This window comes from Pyrus communis, chromosome 4 (genome assembly GCF_041283825.1).
Source record: "Pyrus communis isolate YQ-2024b chromosome 4, ASM4128382v1, whole genome shotgun sequence".
In the NCBI taxonomy this organism is placed as follows: Eukaryota; Viridiplantae; Streptophyta; class Magnoliopsida; order Rosales; family Rosaceae; genus Pyrus; species Pyrus communis.
The window spans coordinates 4,006,553-4,026,200 of NC_142568.1; the positions used below are offsets into that span (position 1 = coordinate 4,006,553).

At 37.7% G+C, this 19,648-nt stretch overlaps 1 protein-coding gene and 1 pseudogene across 2 annotated transcripts; one reads left to right on the forward strand and one right to left on the reverse strand.

The window, feature by feature from the left end:
• Positions 1-51: 51 nt before the first annotated feature.
• Positions 52-7,370, reverse strand: LOC137722931 (autophagy-like protein). 2 transcript variants are annotated; one of them, XM_068462058.2, is made up of 6 exons: positions 7,124-7,370; positions 5,925-6,966; positions 2,472-4,143; positions 1,472-1,692; positions 919-1,132; positions 52-667 (listed from the first exon to the last, which is right to left on the reverse strand). In XM_068462058.2, the coding sequence occupies exons 2-6, from the start codon at positions 6,866-6,868 to the stop codon at positions 275-277; spliced, it is 3,444 nt and encodes a 1,147-aa protein (XP_068318159.2). In that variant the 5' UTR covers positions 6,869-6,966; positions 7,124-7,370; the 3' UTR covers positions 52-274. The 2 variants fall into 2 exon arrangements, with proteins under 2 accessions (XP_068318159.2, XP_068318158.2); XM_068462057.2 differs by having other exon boundaries at positions 5,925-6,976.
• Positions 7,371-8,552: 1,182 nt separating this feature from the next.
• LOC148697319 (PKS-NRPS hybrid synthetase cheA-like) lies at positions 8,553-9,696 on the forward strand (annotated as a pseudogene).
• Positions 9,697-19,648: the final 9,952 nt, after the last annotated feature.

A 19,648-nucleotide genomic window follows, 5' to 3' on the forward strand; every position in this document is an offset into this window, starting at 1 on the left:
GTTTTACAAAGTAAAGCGAGAACAGAAAGACCAAAGTAAGCAACAGCAAACTGAACACGAAAACCCAAATAGCGCTGGAGCCTGTCCGGGATGACATTCACAGAAACTCAATAGAATTATTCACATTTTTGTACATGTTCGTAGGAAATAGCTAGATATATACAGAAATCAAAGTGCCAATCTCCCGCTAGAAGGATATATAAATGTTTAAACGTAAAATTCATATGTACAGTTGGGATTCTTCCATCACGTCGATCTGCCTACGCTGCAGGGATCAGGAAGGGGGCGGGGTATGAATGGTGGTGGTACCAGGTAACATGGCTACTGTCACTACGAAGTATTCACAGCCGATTGGGAGACCATACGGGTTCAATCCTGAATTCAAGGCCAACCGGTCGGTTCCCGTGTCAGATGTTAGCTCGTGCTCAGACCGGGTTGAACTAGGAGCCAATGGCTTCACAGTCTGCCGTTCGATGTGCACAATTTGTCCCACAATGTAGTTAGGTTGATTTGGGAGATGATCGGTAAACAAGGCTACAGATTCAGCAGACAGGTAGTAGTTGGAGCAATTCCGATTAATTGCCTCGTACTGCCCAAATGTGTTTAGAACAAATGCAGCAATCTCGTGGACTTCCAAGCGACCGAAAGATATCTTCTCTTTGTTTGCCTGCAGCAAAATTAACCACCCGTTAATTCATCATTCAGCCGGAACAGAATTCAGGTCACAGTTGATGCTTAGGTCACTAAACCATGCGTAGAAAATATTACATTAAACTATTTTACTTTTTCTTGGTACCAAGTAACAAATATTTCTTTTCTGTTGATCAAAATATCCCTCTATTATCAATTACCCGCTTCTCCAGTTAACCCACCAATGCTATCGTTTGTCAAAAATAAAAAATAAAAAATATGAATTACCTGCTTCTCAAGTTGATGCTTAGTATACAAAGTTTTAACCAGCTCCTTCTTCTCTTCCAATTCTATTCTAAGTTGTTCATTTGCAGCTTCAACCTTTGGATACTTGTCAAGCAGCTCTTCACGGTGCCTTGACAAGAAACCAACCCTTTCTGCCAGGACCCGAATACATTTCCGAAATTCAACAGTACCATCATCTTCATTGTCGTTAATAGAACTGAAACAATTCAAAGCCCAAATCACAGTCATCTCCCAATGTCAATAACTGATCTAAAAGTATTCATTAAATGAAAGTACCCACGAAAACTCCCGGAAACAGGGACATCGGGGGTTTCTCCCCAATGTACTTATTTCATTTCTTTTTCACATTAAAATGACCTGGTTATGTACACTTTCAGAAGGAATGCTATCCAGGTTGCATGAGATATAGCGTCAGCAAAGCATTAGTGAGAAATTGAGATAATAAAATTTGTTTTTTTTTTTTTTTTTGGTCAAAACGAATAACAGAATTTGTTCAAAACAGATAAAAGTAATTTTAGTGGTGTGGAAAACTTACTTGCCCAGAGATTGTGCAAAGTTGCGCAAAGATTCATTAAAACTAGCCACCCCACCCTGGGCATAAACACAGTTCCTGAGTCTTTCAAAAAGGCCACGCATTTTCACAGCAGATGCGCGCAGTGCACTATACTCCGAGGCCCTACGATCAGCCGCACAAAGATGGGTTTGAGCTTCCTCTCTTGCCTCATGCAAACAATTCTCCAAGTGCGCACAATTCATCTGGCATGGGCAAAGCATGAAAATATACAATCAAAATATGGAAGAGCTAAGAATTAATAAAACCAAATATTTATATCCATAGAATCAAATCAATCCCTCCTACACCCCCAAAAATTTTGAAAATTTTCAGAATAATCCATGCCTGTAAAAGTATTGTTGCTGTATCCCAGAGTCAACAAATCAGAAAAGTCAACGATACTCCAATGAGTGTCCAACGTGTTGGACAGTATCCTAGGGGTGTAGGTATCAAATACGCACCCTTCCCTAATTTTCAAGTATCTGTGCAACAAAGTATCTACCACAACAGCATAATCCAGCTTTTTTTAAGTATGTAATATGTATAGATAAAAAGGGAAGAACTCTAGGGAAATAAAGTCGACCATTCTTTGTAAGAATTCTTCTCAAGGAAACAAAAGCAGGCTAGGGATCATAATTTAGCATTTTTAAATACCAACTTCTATTGAACAGTCATGTTGAAAAATATTCAAAAGAAAAATATAAATCAGGTGAATTAAGTTCACTGTGACTTCAACATAAGAGTCATCTAAGAAACACCGACTAAAGAATATGTGCCACCCACAAATACACTCGATATGTGTGTGTGTATGTGTGTGAGAGAGAGAGAGAGAGAGAGAAAGAGAGAGAGAGAGAGAGACGTAGAGAGAGAGAATGCATTTATAAAAGAAACAAAGAACAGAACAGCCGGATGCATGAGTTAAAAATTGCTGAGAAATAATCTCTCGAAAGAAAACATAAAAAAAAAAGTGGTTGAGTCAGACCTGAGATTCGTCAAGGAGTTTCCGATTTGTGTCCAATTCCCTCTTAAGCATAGAAACATCCTCCATAGCAGCTTTAAGCTTAATTTCTGTTTCACTCAACTGGTTTGACTTCTCTGAAAGTGCAGTTTGCAATTCCAGTAACAGCTCCGCACTGACTTTGGTGTCCAAGCCTGGGTCAACTGCTGTTTCACATGGTATAACAGTAAGAGGTTCAGGCATGCTTTCAGCAGTAGAACTGTTTGTCAGTGACATGCCCAGCTGCCCCTCCATCTTATCTTTTCCATCTTTACCACTGGCTAGCAGTTCTTCACGCTGTAGCTCTTGCATGGATGAATCCATTAGATGATTTCGTACTGCAGAAGAATCCATCATATTTTCATCTACCCCATCTCTCATTTTTCCAGGTTGCACATTGAACAGACCCAGTTTTGCATCAAAAACACTAGAGATGCAGGAAACCTCATCCATGGGATCAGTATTAGATGAGCAAGGCATATGGACTCCCCTACCACCTTCTTGCTTGCAGATCTCAACCTTATCAGACAAAATTCCAAATTCAGAGGCATCCTTATCATTTGAAATCTTCTGGCTTTGCGAATACTGATCAGACAATCTCTGTTCAAGTTCTTGAATGCGTTTCTCATATGAAAGACACTGCATCTGCTTCTCCCTGAGCATCGATTTTAGATGCTTTCCATATTCATCTTTCAGGTGCAAGGCTTCAGCTGTCTTCGCTGCGGCATCCTTCAATAAATTATCCACTTTACTATCATCCAATGATTCAAGGTCTACTTCAGGCCAGAATGAACAAATCACAGCTATAGCAGACGCCAGTTCTGCTTTCAGTTTTGCATTCTCAACTTCCAACTTACCTGTTCCAGCAATCTCTACCAACCCACAGCCTTCAAGTAGCTCCTCAGAGTCGCAATTCTCAAAGTTATCCAATGTACTCTCATCAGCATCAACCGAATGACAAGTTTCATTCGACATAGAATTTGAACCTCTAAACGCACTCTTTGAAGACAGTGCAGTCAAGTACTCAGGTGCATAACGGTCAATGTCTGAAATCTCAATATCAAGCAAGCTAGTATCAAAAGGAGCTATGTTGACATCACACTGATTAGGGGTATCATATAGTCCCATGGATGCTAATACATCCCTGGGTATGTATAAACTGTGAGTTCTCAAAAACTCCTCCCGTCTCCTGACTTCAGTCTCCCTCTTTGTCGCAAGTCTTTCAGCCAACTGTCCAGCCATCCCCATGTAAAGCTTCAATGAAGCCTTTCGTCTGACTATTTCTGCTAAGCAGGCTCTATATGCAGGGCCGATCCCGCGGACCAACTTTAAGTCCAAAAATAGATCCTCCTGACGGACCATTGCCTCTCTAAAAACAGGAAACTGTAATTTTGCATCTTTGATGAAGTAAGAAATATATGTTATCTTTTGCATAAATCTATGGAGGAATACGTTCATTTCATTCTTTTTATCCTTGCAGAAGTCGAGGAGCTTGGAAATTGCGTGATCACAAGCCTGCATCCTAGGCAGGTGATTTTTGTCATGGACATCATACATAGGGCCCAAGGCTGAAACTGCATCATGAGGACGAAGTGACGAAGACAATTGGCAAGACAAGCAATCGTCCACGAGTTTCTTGACAGTATTTACATCTTTGCTGCATGAATTATAACTGGTTAGTATATTTAAAAATAATATAACTAATTTAGTATTTCACAGCAGACAATTGTGCATCTAAGTGCAGTAATGAAATTGAGAGTCGTGATCCCAAAGACCATAATATTCAGAAACCTTTAGTAGTCCTGGAGGTTTACGATCTGGTAAGCTTCGTATCTATTATGATATGCTTCCACTCTAACGGGTGTACGAGTACATCAAATGGCTAAAATCATTCAACAAAATACAAGTTGTGCATATACAAATAAAGAGAATAGCCACTTCCTGAATGTTACCATACTCAAACAAAAGGACAGCCACAAACAATAACAATTGAGTTCTGCTATTCCCTTCACTTGTCCTATTTTCCCACCCACATTAAAATACAAACATTTTACAAATTTTTATTACCTACAAAATTTCCATTCATATAATGCTTTCCCCAACCTCCGCAAGAACAAATTGAGCAGAAAGGCCTCTTCATTGAAAAGAGTCTTTTGCTCAACCCTTTCTTATCATTTCATAAGATAAACTAGTCATTAATCATTAGAAGGTTTTGAGCTTTGAAGCTAATGCATAGCATCGTAGGAGGAAAATTGATCTAGTGAAAATATGAGGTAACTTCTGATGAAAACTCAACCACCTTATGGCTTCGGATTTTGATACCTAATTGATGGAGAACAGGATTGGGAATTGGTGACAAGGATGTTTAATCTTTTACTTCTAGAGTTACTGACAAGGATTTTGTTACCTAACTGATGGAGAACAGGATTCGATTAAGGTCTTTATATTACATCCTTGTAACTCTTTGGAGACAGTTTTGGACGATTGAATTAAAAATTGTTGGAGCTTTGCTTCTCTCTAGGTTTTGTGATGCAACCTAACCCTCGGTGTGATGCCTTAGTCCTGTAGGAGTGATTCCTACAAACCCTACTGGTGTGATGCTAGTAGTTTCCATCCTTTTCTCATACTTTTCATTTATTTCTTTATGATTTCCACTGTACCTTCTTTCTACAATTCATAAGTCAACAACACTCAAATTAGACTGACATCCTCCCTTAATTGAGGTTGTCCTGCATCACTAACTCATCTACTTCTACTTCATTAGGTTAAGGCTTTAAGCACTTATCTAGTGGTACTTGTTTGCTTTAAGAGAAAAATACAAATGTGAGTAATTTTATTTGCCCCCATATTTTGCCCCTGGCATGAGTAGCTACACAAACTCCATTCATTTCCTTTCCATCTCTCCTTATCAGCATCTCAGTATCCCCAAAAGATGGGCATTTGAACTAACCGTATTATCTAATGATGATAATAAAGCCAACAGACAACCTTAAAAGCACCAGAAGTCAAAAAACAACAGGATGAACTTGTATCTCTGTACAATTCAGTCGAGGAACACTGAAGAGCTCAAGGGTAGCAGACCAGGAGAGTAAACTAAAACAACGCCTACAACGAACATATGATGCATACGTGAACATGAAACCACACATACAAACCTCTAAATTATATCTGGAATCCTGTCTACAAAATGTTCTTAACATGAAATATGCTGCAATACTACTCATGCAACGTAATTGCTAACAAAATGATAAATTCTAAAAACCGATTTGGTTTTCAGCAACAACAAAGTTTTAAAATGATAAATGAGCATTCTTAAGTAATCTCCAAATGATCCCAAAGAAACTTGACGGAGGAAGTTAGAAAGACAAATAGACGAAAACCAGATATCTGATACTGCATAACTATGACCGGAAAAAAAAAAAAAAAAAAAAAACCAACCTCAAAGATTGCATGATACTCCTTTGCTCATGAATATATCTTTGGTGCTCCTTAATCGCGATTTCCAAATTCCTAATAGGCAATGAAGCCCTATTAGAAAACAATTCTTCGACTTTCCCCTTTACCTCACTAAACATCTGTTTAAACTGTGAAACCTTATTCTCAAACTGCCTGTGGGAACTGCTACAAATTTCTCCCGCTTTCCTCAAGTTCTCTTCCTTCACAAAATCCGATAAGCACTTCCGAGTGGCAGTCTCTAATGCAGGGTGAAGCTTGATAGATCTCAGTTTTTCTACATCCCTCCCAAGATTGGTCAAAACATCAGAATGACTTCGATGCTGTTGTGAATAACGCTTCATGAATTCTGTATAGTTTTGGTTTATCATTTTATAATATTGATCCAAATTGCCCCTAGCAACCTCCACTGCCCTTTCTTGAACCTTTTGCTCCCTCAAAAGCCTCTCACAGTTCTCATATTTTACTTGCGTACGACTGTAAATTGCATGACCCTTGTGGTAGTGGTACCTAAATTGCCTTTCATAAGAAGGCAAGGCCTTCAAAGCAGGGTCTGAAACATCATCCAAAGGGTGAGGGTCATGTGAAGCTGAAGGCGATTTGGGGTCAGCAATGTCAAGAATATCAACTTGCTCGGGCTGAGGGAGCGGAGAATTAGGCTGCAGCCTTGCTTTATTGAATATAAACACTTCCCGACCATCAGCTGGAAGCTTATAAGCCGAAAGCCGCCTCTGTGGCTCAAGCTTCATATCCAAACACAAAACAAGCTGGTCATTGAGATTAATCCCAGCCATGGATTCAATATACCGCATAACTGCCTCCACCGGTGTGCTGTCTTCACAATCGAGCTCAAATGAATGCCCATTCTCAGCAATACGAACCAAAAGCTTGCCCTGATGAACCAAACCTTCAGCGATACTCGAACTCATCTTATCTCAAACCAGACGACGATGCTCGACCACAAAATCCGATACCGCTGACCTCCAAGCAATTGAATTGAGCGAGCAAACCACTTTTGTAGAATAACCTGCAATCAACTGGAAAATTCCCGATTTATAGATCTTCAGCCTCGAGAAAAACCTCAAATTATCACAGACCCACCTCCAAATCTATAAAATTTAACCCAATTCTCAACAACCCACAAAAGATTAACGAAAAAAAAGGGGAAGAAGAGCATGACGTACCGCCAATTCTTGAAAAGCAGCCAAAATCACATCAGAAATTTGTCGAGGGGGGCTCGAATTCTTCTCGATGATCAACCCTCAAACAAATATAATCGAGGACAAAGACTTTCACAACTGAGGAGGAAGAGGAGGAAGCGGAAGAGAGGTAATCGAAAGGGATTGGTTACGTGAAAAAAAGAGGCTCACAAGGACAAGGTTTTCACGAAATCCCTTTCCCTTTCACACTTGCACTGTTGCACATATATATTTTTTATTTTATATATATACCATAGCCACCACTGCAACGTCTACGACTCTTCCTTCTTCAGCAATCCTTTTTTTCTTTTTTTCTTTTACTTTTCTTTTCTTTTTTCAAATTGTAAACAAACGCGGAGAAGAGAACCTTGTGCTGGGAGCGTTAGTTCACAAAAGTACTGAATGGTAAAGTAAGAATGACTGATATTGGATTTTATTTATAGAGCTGTTATTGACACTTTTAAAATCTCAATCTACACTCTATCTATATTTTTAATTCATCTATTTTGATTTTTTTTTAATTTGATTTCAAATTTTACCCTTATATTACTTTTGATGTCTACAACCTTGAAAACCTCATTAAGAGGAGTGTATTCAATTGAGATTTTGAGAGATTTTAATTATTTTAATGAATTTAGGGGTATTCAATCAGGATTTTAAAATAGTTTATTAAAATTCTTAGAAATTCGGGTGTATTCAATTAGGATTTTAAAGAAGTTTATAACATTCCAGATGTATTCAATTAGAAATTGATTTTAAAGAATTTGAGAAAGTTGAGGAATTAGAGGGAATTTGAGAGATTTCGTAGTGTATTTTAAGCATCCACAAATCTCACCTCTCCCCATAAGATTTTGAGGGAATTGAATCAAAATTTTATATGAAATCTCTACAAATCAATTAAACTCCATCAAAATCCATTAAGGTCTCTCAAATTCTCAATTAAATACACCCCCTAAGTATGATGATTTAAATATGGGTAAATATTTATAAGGAGTTGTAAAGACCTTTTGTGCTCCATATAGAATCGGTGGCTGCTTTATAAAGTCATAAGCATATCTGCAAAAGACTCCAGCCCCATATAGAATCGATGGCTGCTTTATAAAGTCAGCCATTTCTTCGTCCTCAGACTTTTTTTCTCTTAGTCTGAGCAAAATTTTTCCTTTTTGTAATTTTTTTGGGTAATTCATCAAAGTAATCCTAATCTTCAAGCAATTTCTCATGTCTATAATGAAAGGTATAAGATTATGAAGCAGAGTTTAAGAAGACGTACGACTGTTCAAGCCTTGTTGGACGAACTTGGTTAAGGTGGTTTCACTTATAACATTGAGTATGATCAGAATGATCATTTGACTTATTTGTTCTTTACCCATCCCATTTCAATGAACTGACTAAGAGCTACTCAAATGTTTTTGTGATGGATTGCACCTATAAGACTAATAAGTACAAGATGCCATTGTTGGATATCATTGGGGTCTCAAGTTTCATTTTATTCTTGTTTTGCCGTCATGCAAAAGGAAAAGGAAGAGGATTATGTATGGGCGCTGACAATGTTTAGTAAACACATGGGAATTGATAATCATCTAGAGGCGATTATAATAGATAGGGAATTGGCGTTGATGAAAGCTATAGAAAGTGTCTTCCCTAGAGCTACAAATATTTTATGTGTCTAGCACATTGAGAAAAATATTCTTACAAATTATAAGTCTCATTTTGAAAACGAAGATGATTGGGTTAATTTCATATCCACTTAGACTAGTTTAATACAGTCTCCTGATGAATCATCATTCAACGAAACTTGGAATTGTTTTGAAGTAAATATTACAGCTACATGGCTACCTTTCAAAGAAAAATTTGTAAGTGCGTGGACTGAGCAGGTTATGTACTTTGGTAATCATGTTAGTTCAAGAGCAGAAGGTGCACATGCAATGTTAAAGAAGTATCTTCAAGTTTCAACTGGAGGCCTTCGTGAGGTGCGAGAAAAGATTTGTCTTCCTATTGAAAATCAATTTTAAGAAATCAAGGTTTGACTCTCAATTGAGAAGATTCATATGTCACATAGACTTTGAACTCCCTTTTTTAAAGAACTTGTTACTCATGTATCTATGTTTGCATTGGATAAGTTACATAAGCAAATATGGATTAGCAAAATCCACTAATGTTTTATCTCGGTGTAAAGGCCATTTTTTAAAAACAATGGGCCTTCCTTGTGCACACATGATTAGAGAAATGAAAAGTGAATTGCAATTAAAGGACTTACATGAGCAATGGAGGATTGATACAAGATCGTTTAGTGATGTTTGCGATGTTAACTTGGATGGTGATAGAGATGAAATAAGTGATATTCTGGCAGAGTTTAAATCAAAGTACGGAAAAAATGCCATTTCTGAAAAAGAAGGCACCAAAGGGCCGCTAACCCAATTTCTTTGTGCTTCTCTTCCTCTAATTCTTGAGCCTACTATTCAAGCTCATAAAGGTCGTCCATCAAAGTCGAAGGGAGAAAGGAATCTAACTCCACGCGGCGTGAGCCTTCATCGATTGAGATAGTTGAAAATTCCTAAAAATGTAGCATTTGTAACAGTGTTGGCCACAATCGTCGGCCCTGCGAACTCAACGAGAGAGCTGCATGATTTCTGTGGTATGATTGCAGATTTTGAACAAAGACATACTTGTAAGTTCTCTTTTTATAATTAGTCTTTAAATCACGTTCATCTTGGTTGGGACTTGAAATTAATTTGTGTTTCCCTCAACTGAAATTTCTCTTGTATGTGTAACAACTAAAGTCTGCCCCTCCAGGTTTTAGTGCTGAGCTTTCATGTCGACGAAAATTTTTGGCAAATCTTGGTATAGGTGGTTACCTTCAATGGTATAATTCTCATCTTACTTTACTGTACTTTACTTATGCTCTAACATCACGTATGAGAAACAAGGGTGAGTGGGCCTAATAAAGATTTGTAAAAACCTTTTCGAAAATATAATAACCCCTCGCTGTAAAACAAGTATAATTTTCAAAATATACATACTATGTATAGTAATAAAATACTTACCGTAGCCTACAATATCTCAAGAATTCAATACGTTGCAATATTTCGTAAATAAACACATGACATCCATAATCACATAATCTCATATAAGCAAACATATCATATCGAGTGCTAATCAACACATGTTGACACATGAGTTCATGCAGAGATGTTCTGACATGAACATCACTCGGTGTAACAATAATAGACGTTCTAGTACTACAATCATGTGAAAACTGACGCTATGCGCATCACATACAAGTCCTAATTGCCTATAGCAATCTAGGATATGATTGGCACCTACAATGAATCCAAAGTGAGCATACGGTGCGATGTGAATATACATGTGAAAGATAGGCCCTGGCCCGGGCAAGAACTAACACCGGTGCAGCAAACGATGAGCAAATAACATAACTTAAGTCATGCAATAGTGATTCAATAATTCTAGTCAACATAATATTATTCATAGCCGTAAATTTAATTAAGGCATCTCGTAAGATTTATAATGATTTCCTAATTCTCACCGTTACGTCATTTCCTATAAATGTTAATTTAATTATGGCAGTCATGTAGAAAATTCATCATTAGATGTATATATGGAAACTAAACAAATATATGTATATATCAAAGAAAAGACCCACTTACATATCATGTCGTCGAGTCAAACCCGCCTCACAGGTATTGAAGATCCTTGCGATGCATTTCACCTCGAAGTGAGACCATTTATGTAAATATATAACGTACTAATGTATAAACATGTTTTCGTACAAAGTATAGCTAATAAAGAAACTATTTTAACATGGTCAAATTTTGGAAAACAGAGGGCAGATTCAGATTCGGCACATCGAGAAACCTAAGGAGAAACCTTGGGTTCCTCCACGTACCACCACAAGGTAGCTACATTGGCAGCCACGCGCCGCACGAGCCACCATGTTGTGGCTTCCCACGCGCCCACACATCTGCGAGTACGGCTGTACTCGCCTCTTTCACGAAACTTGCAGCTTTTGTAGGTTGCAGGCCCAACTTTCAGAGCTCTAAATGAGCTCATTTCTCAACCAAAATCCATGATTTGAAAACCTAAATAAAGTTAGGAATGTAGGGAATAGATCAATACCCATTTGAGGTCATGTCGTGGTCGAAGTTTGCCAGAAAAATGGTTTGAAAGTGGCTCGACGACCACGGTTGGTTCCTTCCAAAAATATGGGGAAATCTTCCCCGACTTTTTTTCTACACTAAATCACCCCCAATCATAATTTTAAGGTTAAAAAAAATATTAGGGGTTCAAAATGAGAAAGGTTTGAGGTTGAAGGTGATCCTGAGGCTCAAAATGGTGTAGTTGTTGCAAGTTTGCCGAAAAATAAGCACTGGTGGTGGTTCCTAGGCTTGGGGAAAGCAGAGTGAGATGGGGAAGGAAGGACATGACCCATAGATGGTGGTGTCATCATCCAGGTTGCTGCTGTGCAGTAAGCATAGTTTAGAATTTCTAGGATTTGGGATGGGAATGAGAAGGACGGGAGAATGTGGGGTGATGGAGCATTGCGACTCGGTTGGTTTTTACAGAGGTGAAAAAAAGATAGAGAGTTTGAATGAAGAGAGAAAGTGCAATGAGAGAGAGAGAGAGAAAAACGAAATGGGATGGCAGAAAAGAAAAGGGAGAGATGAGAGGGAAACACGGGAGAAAGGTGAAGGAATAGGGCGTGGGCCCCATATGGTACACAACCTAAACCACAAAACGACGAAACATGAATAAAAATTATCTCCCGTAAATGTGAAATTACTAAAATGTCCTTCACATTTGTAGTTTCGTAAAATTTTTGTCGTAACACCAAATTTGATTCCTTTTGCGCCTACACATTCATATCGTCGTGTACTACGCAAATACGCTAAAAGAATGAGTCATACGTCTCTAAATAATGGTCAACGAAAGTCAAAATCCTTACCTTTAGGGGCATTTTCGTTAATGCACTCATTTAAAATTAATAAAATCATAAAATTAGAGACGGATTGTTACATTATGCAGTTTGCTGGTACATATTTGTGTGCTTAATTGAGATGTGGAGGCAATTGAAGATTAAAGTTTGATTATCAAGGAAGTGGAAACAGACTTTAGGCTTGGTTTGAGATGTGGATGCAATTGCTGATACATATATGTTTGGATGCTATATTTAGAATTATTTAACTTTGCATTGACATGATTAAAATTATAGAAAAAGAACATGAGATTATTCCTTGTTATGATGTTCAAGATACGAACTGTGATAGCCACAACTATTATGTCATATTTTAGAAGGATTACTTGTTGTGTGACATCCCGTCCCGAAACTATCTAAAATGTGCGTGTGAAATGACCCTTTTACCCCTAGTTTGTTTTCGTTATGTTGTTTGGTTGTTTTTTGTGGTGTTGGCATATGCTGGGCCACACACACACACACACTGTCATCTCCCTCACCCTCTGTCTTTTTCCCTGTCTCTCTCCCGTGCTCCCATTTCTTCCCTTTCTCTTCGAACACGTACGGACACACCAAGAACCCATCAAACCTTAGCAGATCGAGGGAACCAAGGACACTGTCGAACTCGTGAGGTTGAGAGGAGCACGATCGTACCATTTTCAGGTAAGAACTCCGACGTTTTCACGTCGATTTCACAAGCTCCGTTTGGGGTACTATTCATGTAAACTTATTTCATCACGATTTTGGGATTTTGAAGCTCGTAGGTAGCTTGGTGGTGTCCCAAGGAGCCTCAGAGTGCTTCGTTGGAAGAGTTTGGACGTCGGGATCACCCTGTTCGAACTTGGCCGGTTTTGGAGGTTGGTGACAGGTGAGATTTCGTAGGTTTTAACACTTAAAACTTGTATGATCGTGTTCTACTAGTCTTAGGCTTCATTTTGGTTCAAGAATCGTGGAAAATGGTTGAGAAACGAGCGAGAAAACACGATTTACAGGTTTTGCGATTTTCCGGCGCCGGCGACGGCACCGGAGGTTCGCCGGGGAAGGAGACGGAATATTCCGTCAGACTTGACGGAATATTCCTGACGCCGTTGACGGAATCCGTTAGAAATAACGGAATATTCCTCACGGCGTCAGTTGACACCGTCAGCGTGCCAGGCACGTGCGGCGATGAAAATTTTTTCTAAAAATATGGGTGTGATCCTGAGGTTGTGTAGAGCACGTTGGTATATTCATTTGTCCAATTTGAGCAATGTATGAGAAGTTAGTACGAGAAGTTGGTTATGTGCTTTAAAATTGATGTTTTTATAGTTGTTTCGCATATAGGTGATACGTATCCCGAGGACGAGCGTGGTCACTCGAGGCAGGGGGGCTACGACCCTTCCACATACCAGTGAGTGGGCTTTTGTTTTCCGTATATATCTATATACAATTATTTTCCCAGAAATTGAGTAAAAAGGGTTATTTGTCTTATGCCATGCATATTATTATTGTTGATTATGCACCCTTAGCCGCATTATTAGTTGCATACACATACATATGCATATTGGGTGCTGTGGACGCACAGGTAAGTGCCAGGTAAGTGTTATTCATGTTTATATTTCAGTTATTGAGTTTGAGATTTGAGCTCTATATGCAGCCGTACAGGTCACGTTAGGTGACTCCGGCTGCCAGATTATATGTTATCGTTATGAGATATACCTGAGCACTTGCATTTCATTATGAGGTTTTGACATGACATTTTCTTGAGTATGATTGGCATACCCTTGAGCATGATTGGCATATCTATACATACGTATATATGTTATTTTCTGGGAAGTATACAGGTTTTACGGCGAGGGGTTAGAATGTATTTTACTAAATGGTTTTCGAAAAGCTTTGTTTTTGCCCACTCACGCTTTTGTTTTGCGCCCCTCCAGGTTCTAGTTGCTTAGCAGTTTCGGTGGTTTCCCAGAGGGCTTTTCCGGCATTTCTGACAGACACTCACCAGCGTAGGGTCACCTTCAGGTGTACTATTGTCGCATCTTTTCTTTTGGACTGCTGTAGATTTGCTCTGAACTTGTGTCTCACTTACGCTAGTACTTGTTTTAGTACTTTGTATGCTAGTTTTTAATTATTCGTACTTTTCATATTACTACTCTATTAGCTTCCGCACGTGCACATGGTTACGTCACCTTCGTGTGACGGCCAGCACTCCCTGATCTCGGTCGGGGTGTGTCATGTTGCCTTTAGCAACAATTTTATTTTGTTGGAAAGAAGGAAGAAATATGATTTTGTCGTATTTGCTATGCTATTTGTTTCATAGGATATCTGGAAAGAAAACAAATCTACCAGAAATCCCTCCAATTTTTTTTCATTAGCAAAATCAATTGGGTAAAGTACAAAAAACTATCTCAATTATTAGTGTCACGGCACTTTCATACCTTATCTTTTTAAAATTGACAATGTCATACCTCATCTTTAGAATTTGTGCCAATGTTATACCTTCCGTTAGCTTGGCCGTTTATTTTTCAGTTAAATGCTGACGTAACTTGATCTGGGACCCATTTTTTTATTAAAAAATTATTAAAAACTAAAAAAAAATCATTTAATATTTTTAAAATATTAAAATAATAATAAAAAGTAAATAAAATTAAAAAAAAAAAAAAAAAAAACCTCAGGTCCATTCGTCCTCCCCCCCCCCCCTCTCTCTTCCCCATCTTCTTGCAACCCATAAAGAAGAAGAAGGAGGAAGAAGAAGAAGAGAGAAAAAAAAAAAAAAAGGGAAACCCAGTTCGTCTTCCCCCCCCCCCAACCCAACCTGCAGAAGAAGAAGAAGAGAGAGAAGAAGAAGAAAAAAAAAAAAAAAAAAAAACCCAGTTTGTCTGTTCCTCCCCCCCCCCCCCCAATTTTCTCCGCGCCCAGGTTCTCAACCTTTGGAATCAGCTTGGCGAAGGTTTCCCGATTCCACCTCAATGGGATCTGGGTTTTTTTTTTTTTTTTTTTTGGGTTGCAGGTAGTGGGTGCGAGGTTGGGTGCAGTGCAGAGGGTCGGTGCGAAGGTGGGGAGGTTGGGTGCGGAGAGTGGGTGCAGGGAGAAGAGGGGGTGGGAGCGGGGAAAACAAATTGGTTTTTTTTTTTTTTTCTCTTCTTTTTTTCTGGGTTGCAATTGCAGGAAGGGGGAAGAAGATGAAGATGGGGAGAAGAGAGAGAAGGGGGGAAGGGGACGAACAGATGTTGGTTTTTTTTATTTTTTATTTTTTTTATAACTTTTCTTTATTATTTTAATATTTAACAAATATTAAATGACTTTTTTAGTTTTTAATAATTTTTTAATAAAAAATGAGTCCCGGATCAAGCCACATCAGCATTTAATTGAGAAATTCATGCCTAGCTAACGGAAGGTATAACATTGACACAAATTCGTAAGATGAGGTATGACATTGTCAATTTTAAAAGATGAGGTATGAAAGTGTCGTGACACCAATAGTTGAGGTAATTTTTTATACTTTACCCAAATCAATTCCATATGAAACATTAATGAGGCTTTCAAAAAAAGAAAAACATGCTCAAAATCCAAGCATTCCCACCAATTTATTTTAGTCATCAAAATTATACTTAATGAGGTTTTCAAAATTTTAGGCACATTAAAAATAATACATGGGCAAAATCAGAAATCACATTAAAAGAATTAAAATAGATAAATCAGAAATATAGAAGGAGTGTGGATTGAGATTTTAGGAGTGTCAATAATAGATCCTTTATTTATTTATTAAACTGACTAATATACCTTTTTTTTTTTTTTTTTTTTTTTTAAGAAATGACTAAAGTTCATACACAAAATCGACTCCTTTTTTTTTTTTTTTTTTAATTTATTTACAACTGTCCTAGTATTATTTATATGCTTAAATAATAAAGTTTAAAGAATATTTCTCTTCACTTGTAAATGAGAGGTTTTAGGTTTGATTTTCGATAAAGGCGAATTTAAACCACATTATTGCTAGCCAATTGTGAGGTTAAGCTCATTCCTCTCCCCCTTAATGTAGATAATATCGTTTGTTAAAAAAAAAAAAAACAATATGCAATAGAGATACTGTAATTTAAACAAGTTAGAATTCATAAGATTTTTTTCTCTCTAGTATAGTTATTATGAATGTTTCTGATCGTAGGATTACCAATTGGGCATTGACAATCCGCTAAGATTAGTACATACTATGCCTTTTGACTTTGGAGAATGACTAGTCTTGAGTCATTAGTGTGAAATACACCAAGACAAGTATGTAGATGCTCAATAGAGAGTGAGTTCACTAAAAGCAATTAAATATGAGTTCTTATATGGAAGTCATTACTGACAAGTCAAATAAGGAACTCTAAAGTTGCATTAGTGGAATCAGTCTTCATACATTTAAGACATCACAATTGTCTTATGGAGATGTCTTTGTTTATTTAACAATGCGTCATACCCTTGGGTTTGTTCTGTGCATTATCGGGGTCTTAGACTCATTCGTAGAGGCGTGTGACTGTATAACAAGGAATATCAACCTTTGATAAAGAAGGAGAATCTTCTAAAATGTGATTCAACAAATTTTTGAGTATAGTATTGAATGTAATTAAGAGAGAGTCGTAAATTATATTCATTTGAATCATATAAACTTAGGAATCTACATTAGGGGCTTGACATAAACTTCATGCTCTAATAATGTAAAGATGGAGAGCAATTTGTTGAGTTTCTAGGCTTATGATTGGGATTAATTTAATTCTAATAATTAAACACATCAAAAATTAAGCAAACAATGATAATAGCAATGGATGATGGAGTGATTCAATTAAATGTGCTAGCAATATCTCTCACTTGGATCATTTTGGGAGGCACACATGGTATGTTTTGACTTAGGGTTTTCTCTCTTTTATCTGAGACACAATTGATTGCCTTGGACATATAAGAGAAACACAAGGGTATACATAGACACCCATAGCGACACCTTTAGGGTTTTGATGCCACGGGCTTTGTCCTATGGTAAAGCTCTATTCACTTGCCATGTTGGGCTTGTGACTTTATCCCGTTTTAATTAGATAAAGTTCATACCTTATTTTATTTAAAATCATGTCCAATAGGCTAAAATAATTAATCTCATATTAACAATAAATTATATCTTAACATCATGCATATAAAGTTACTAGAACTATCATTTACACACCTCTTAGGTTCTAACTAAAGTTAGAAGTGAAATTAATAAATTAATTTAATTCCACAATTCATGAATAACACCTAGCAACATTTTATAGCTACCCCGACTAGTCGAAGTATCGTGAATTAATCATGATACTCCTTAGAACCTCAATGGTAGATACAATGCAATTTGGTTCTTCTCTCATCCATATTCCGTTTGAGATTTATGTGATATGAAATAATGCCGAATAACATACAAATATCTATGATCACCATAATGCATCATGTTCAAGCAGTTCTTACAAACATAATTTAATCAACAAGAACTTTGACAGAAGATTTCTGAGATGGATCTTCAAGTGGCTTCGACGGATATCTCCTTTTATTAAACAATTACTAGAAGGAGATAGATTCCTTATTATTGCGCATTAATATATCTATCATGTTCATCAAAACAATTTAGAAAGGATACACTCATAGAAACTTGAATTATTCTTCCACAGCAGGCTCCTTCCTTTCATTAGGACAAGTCAAGTTTGCACCTGTATTAACACCTTTATTCAGTTTACTAGCCAATTAAGGTTTCTAAGTGTCAAACATCTCTAATGCCTTCAGATTAGTGAAAACGGAGTGCGCTGTGCCATTCGAGATATCAAATAACCTTAACGTAGGTCTTAATCTTCATGCGCAGTCGCACGTGCCACTCTATATTTGGTGGCATGCCATAGTAGTCAATGTCATCATTAGCGAACGCGCTGTTGTACCCACTGGTGGTACTACGTTGTAGTCGGCGCCTCGCAACTGCGCCATAATAGTGGTAGTCTATGTCTGGTGCTGCCACGTTGTTGGAAATGTGCCCTAAAACCAATCATATGATGATACTTTATGGACATTTCACATGTTAAACTAATCTAGTTTAATATTAAGGGCAAAGATTATTGTTTGAGTCGTCTCATATAAATGTTATATGCTTAAATGATAAGTCCAAGGAATATGTGATTGGAAGAATGCGATCTAAAGAAGTTAGATTCATGAGACCATTCTTTCGTTGACACATCCTAAACGTTCCTGATCATAGGATTGTCAATTGGGCATTGACAGTCCGTTAAGATCAGTACGTGCTATGTCTTCTCTCAGGGAGAGTGACTAGTCTCGAGTCATTGGTGTGTGTGACATCAAGACAAGTACGTAGGTGCTCAATAGAGAATGAGTTCACTGAACACGATCAACGAAGAGTTCTCATATTCATGTCACATGAGAACTCATGGTTGGGATAATGCAAATTAGTCTTTTGACCTGAGGCATCACAGTTGTCTTGTGGTTAGGTCCTTAATCTTTGATTATGTCAAAGTCACTCCATCAGGAGGGTGTCCACGGCATCGTTGGGGTTAAGCCACTTAGCCATGGAGGCAAGTGAATGCGCAACAAGGGATCTCTAACCTTCAAACTATTTGAGGGAGAATACTCTATGATATGATTAAGAATCTTTGGCCAAAGTATGAATGAGATTTAGGAATGTGTTCCAAATCACATTCAAGGTAATCATATAAGCACAAGACTCACATTGGATAGTAGACATGAATAAACTATCAAACCAAACAATGTGGTCAAGAGTATTGTATTAGAGAAAGACCGTATTGCATTTGTAATCCTAAAACTGAATAGGTTCTCCACCTCTTCTGATTAGCTTGGGTAACCATGACATGCTGCTAGGCGTCAACCATGGTTTGTGGAAGCCCTAAAAGTGTATTATCACTAACGGGAGAATTGAAAGTAAGTTTCAATTCACAATCGATTTGAAAGAGTTTGAATCGCCCACTGCCTCGCTAAAAGGAACCTAATGGATCGTACACCGTGTAAGGTAGAGATTGAAGATTCAACGGAGATGAGTAAGAATAATTAAATGGTTTAATTATTTATGGCAAGGATTAATTAATATGATTATTAATCAAACGAATAAGTTCGTTAAAAGACCTCGGGATAGTTTTGGACCTTAAGGCCCAATGGGCTTCGAACGTCAAGTCCATTGACTTAAGTTGTGTGACAACTTAATGAATAATGATTCACAAAGGCCCAAATAGCCCAATAAATCCCATGTTAAAGAAGGAGTGGTTTTGGACTTATTTACAAGTTTGCCACTCAAATGAATTAAGGAATAAGTATGACTTTATAGCCAAAATTCATTAAGGGTTGTTTTTGGGGAAAGGATGAGAACACAAGCTCTCCTTTCTCTCTAAAATTTCAGCCACCTTGGAGGGATCATCTAGCAATCAAACTCCTCCAAGGTTACTCATTTCTTCTACAATATGCCTTGGTGTGGAGACTTGGAGGTTTTCAATTTTGGGAACTTGGAGAAACCTTTTCATCCATCCAAATCCATGGATCTAAGATGCAAG

Bases quoted from the DNA above. Each gene is read 5' to 3' on its own strand.
- LOC137722931 (XM_068462058.2), bottom strand. From the start codon at position 6,868: ATGAGTTCGAGTATCGCTGAAGGTTTGGTTCATCAGGGCAAGCTTTTG. The intron at 1,133-1,471 runs GTAAGTTTTCCA...GAATTGTTTCAG, and splicing joins TTTGCACAATCTCTGGGCAA to TTCTATTAACGACAATGAAG. The intron at 668-918 runs GTAATTCATATT...ATTTTGCTGCAG, and splicing joins AGCATCAACTTGAGAAGCAG to GCAAACAAAGAGAAGATATC.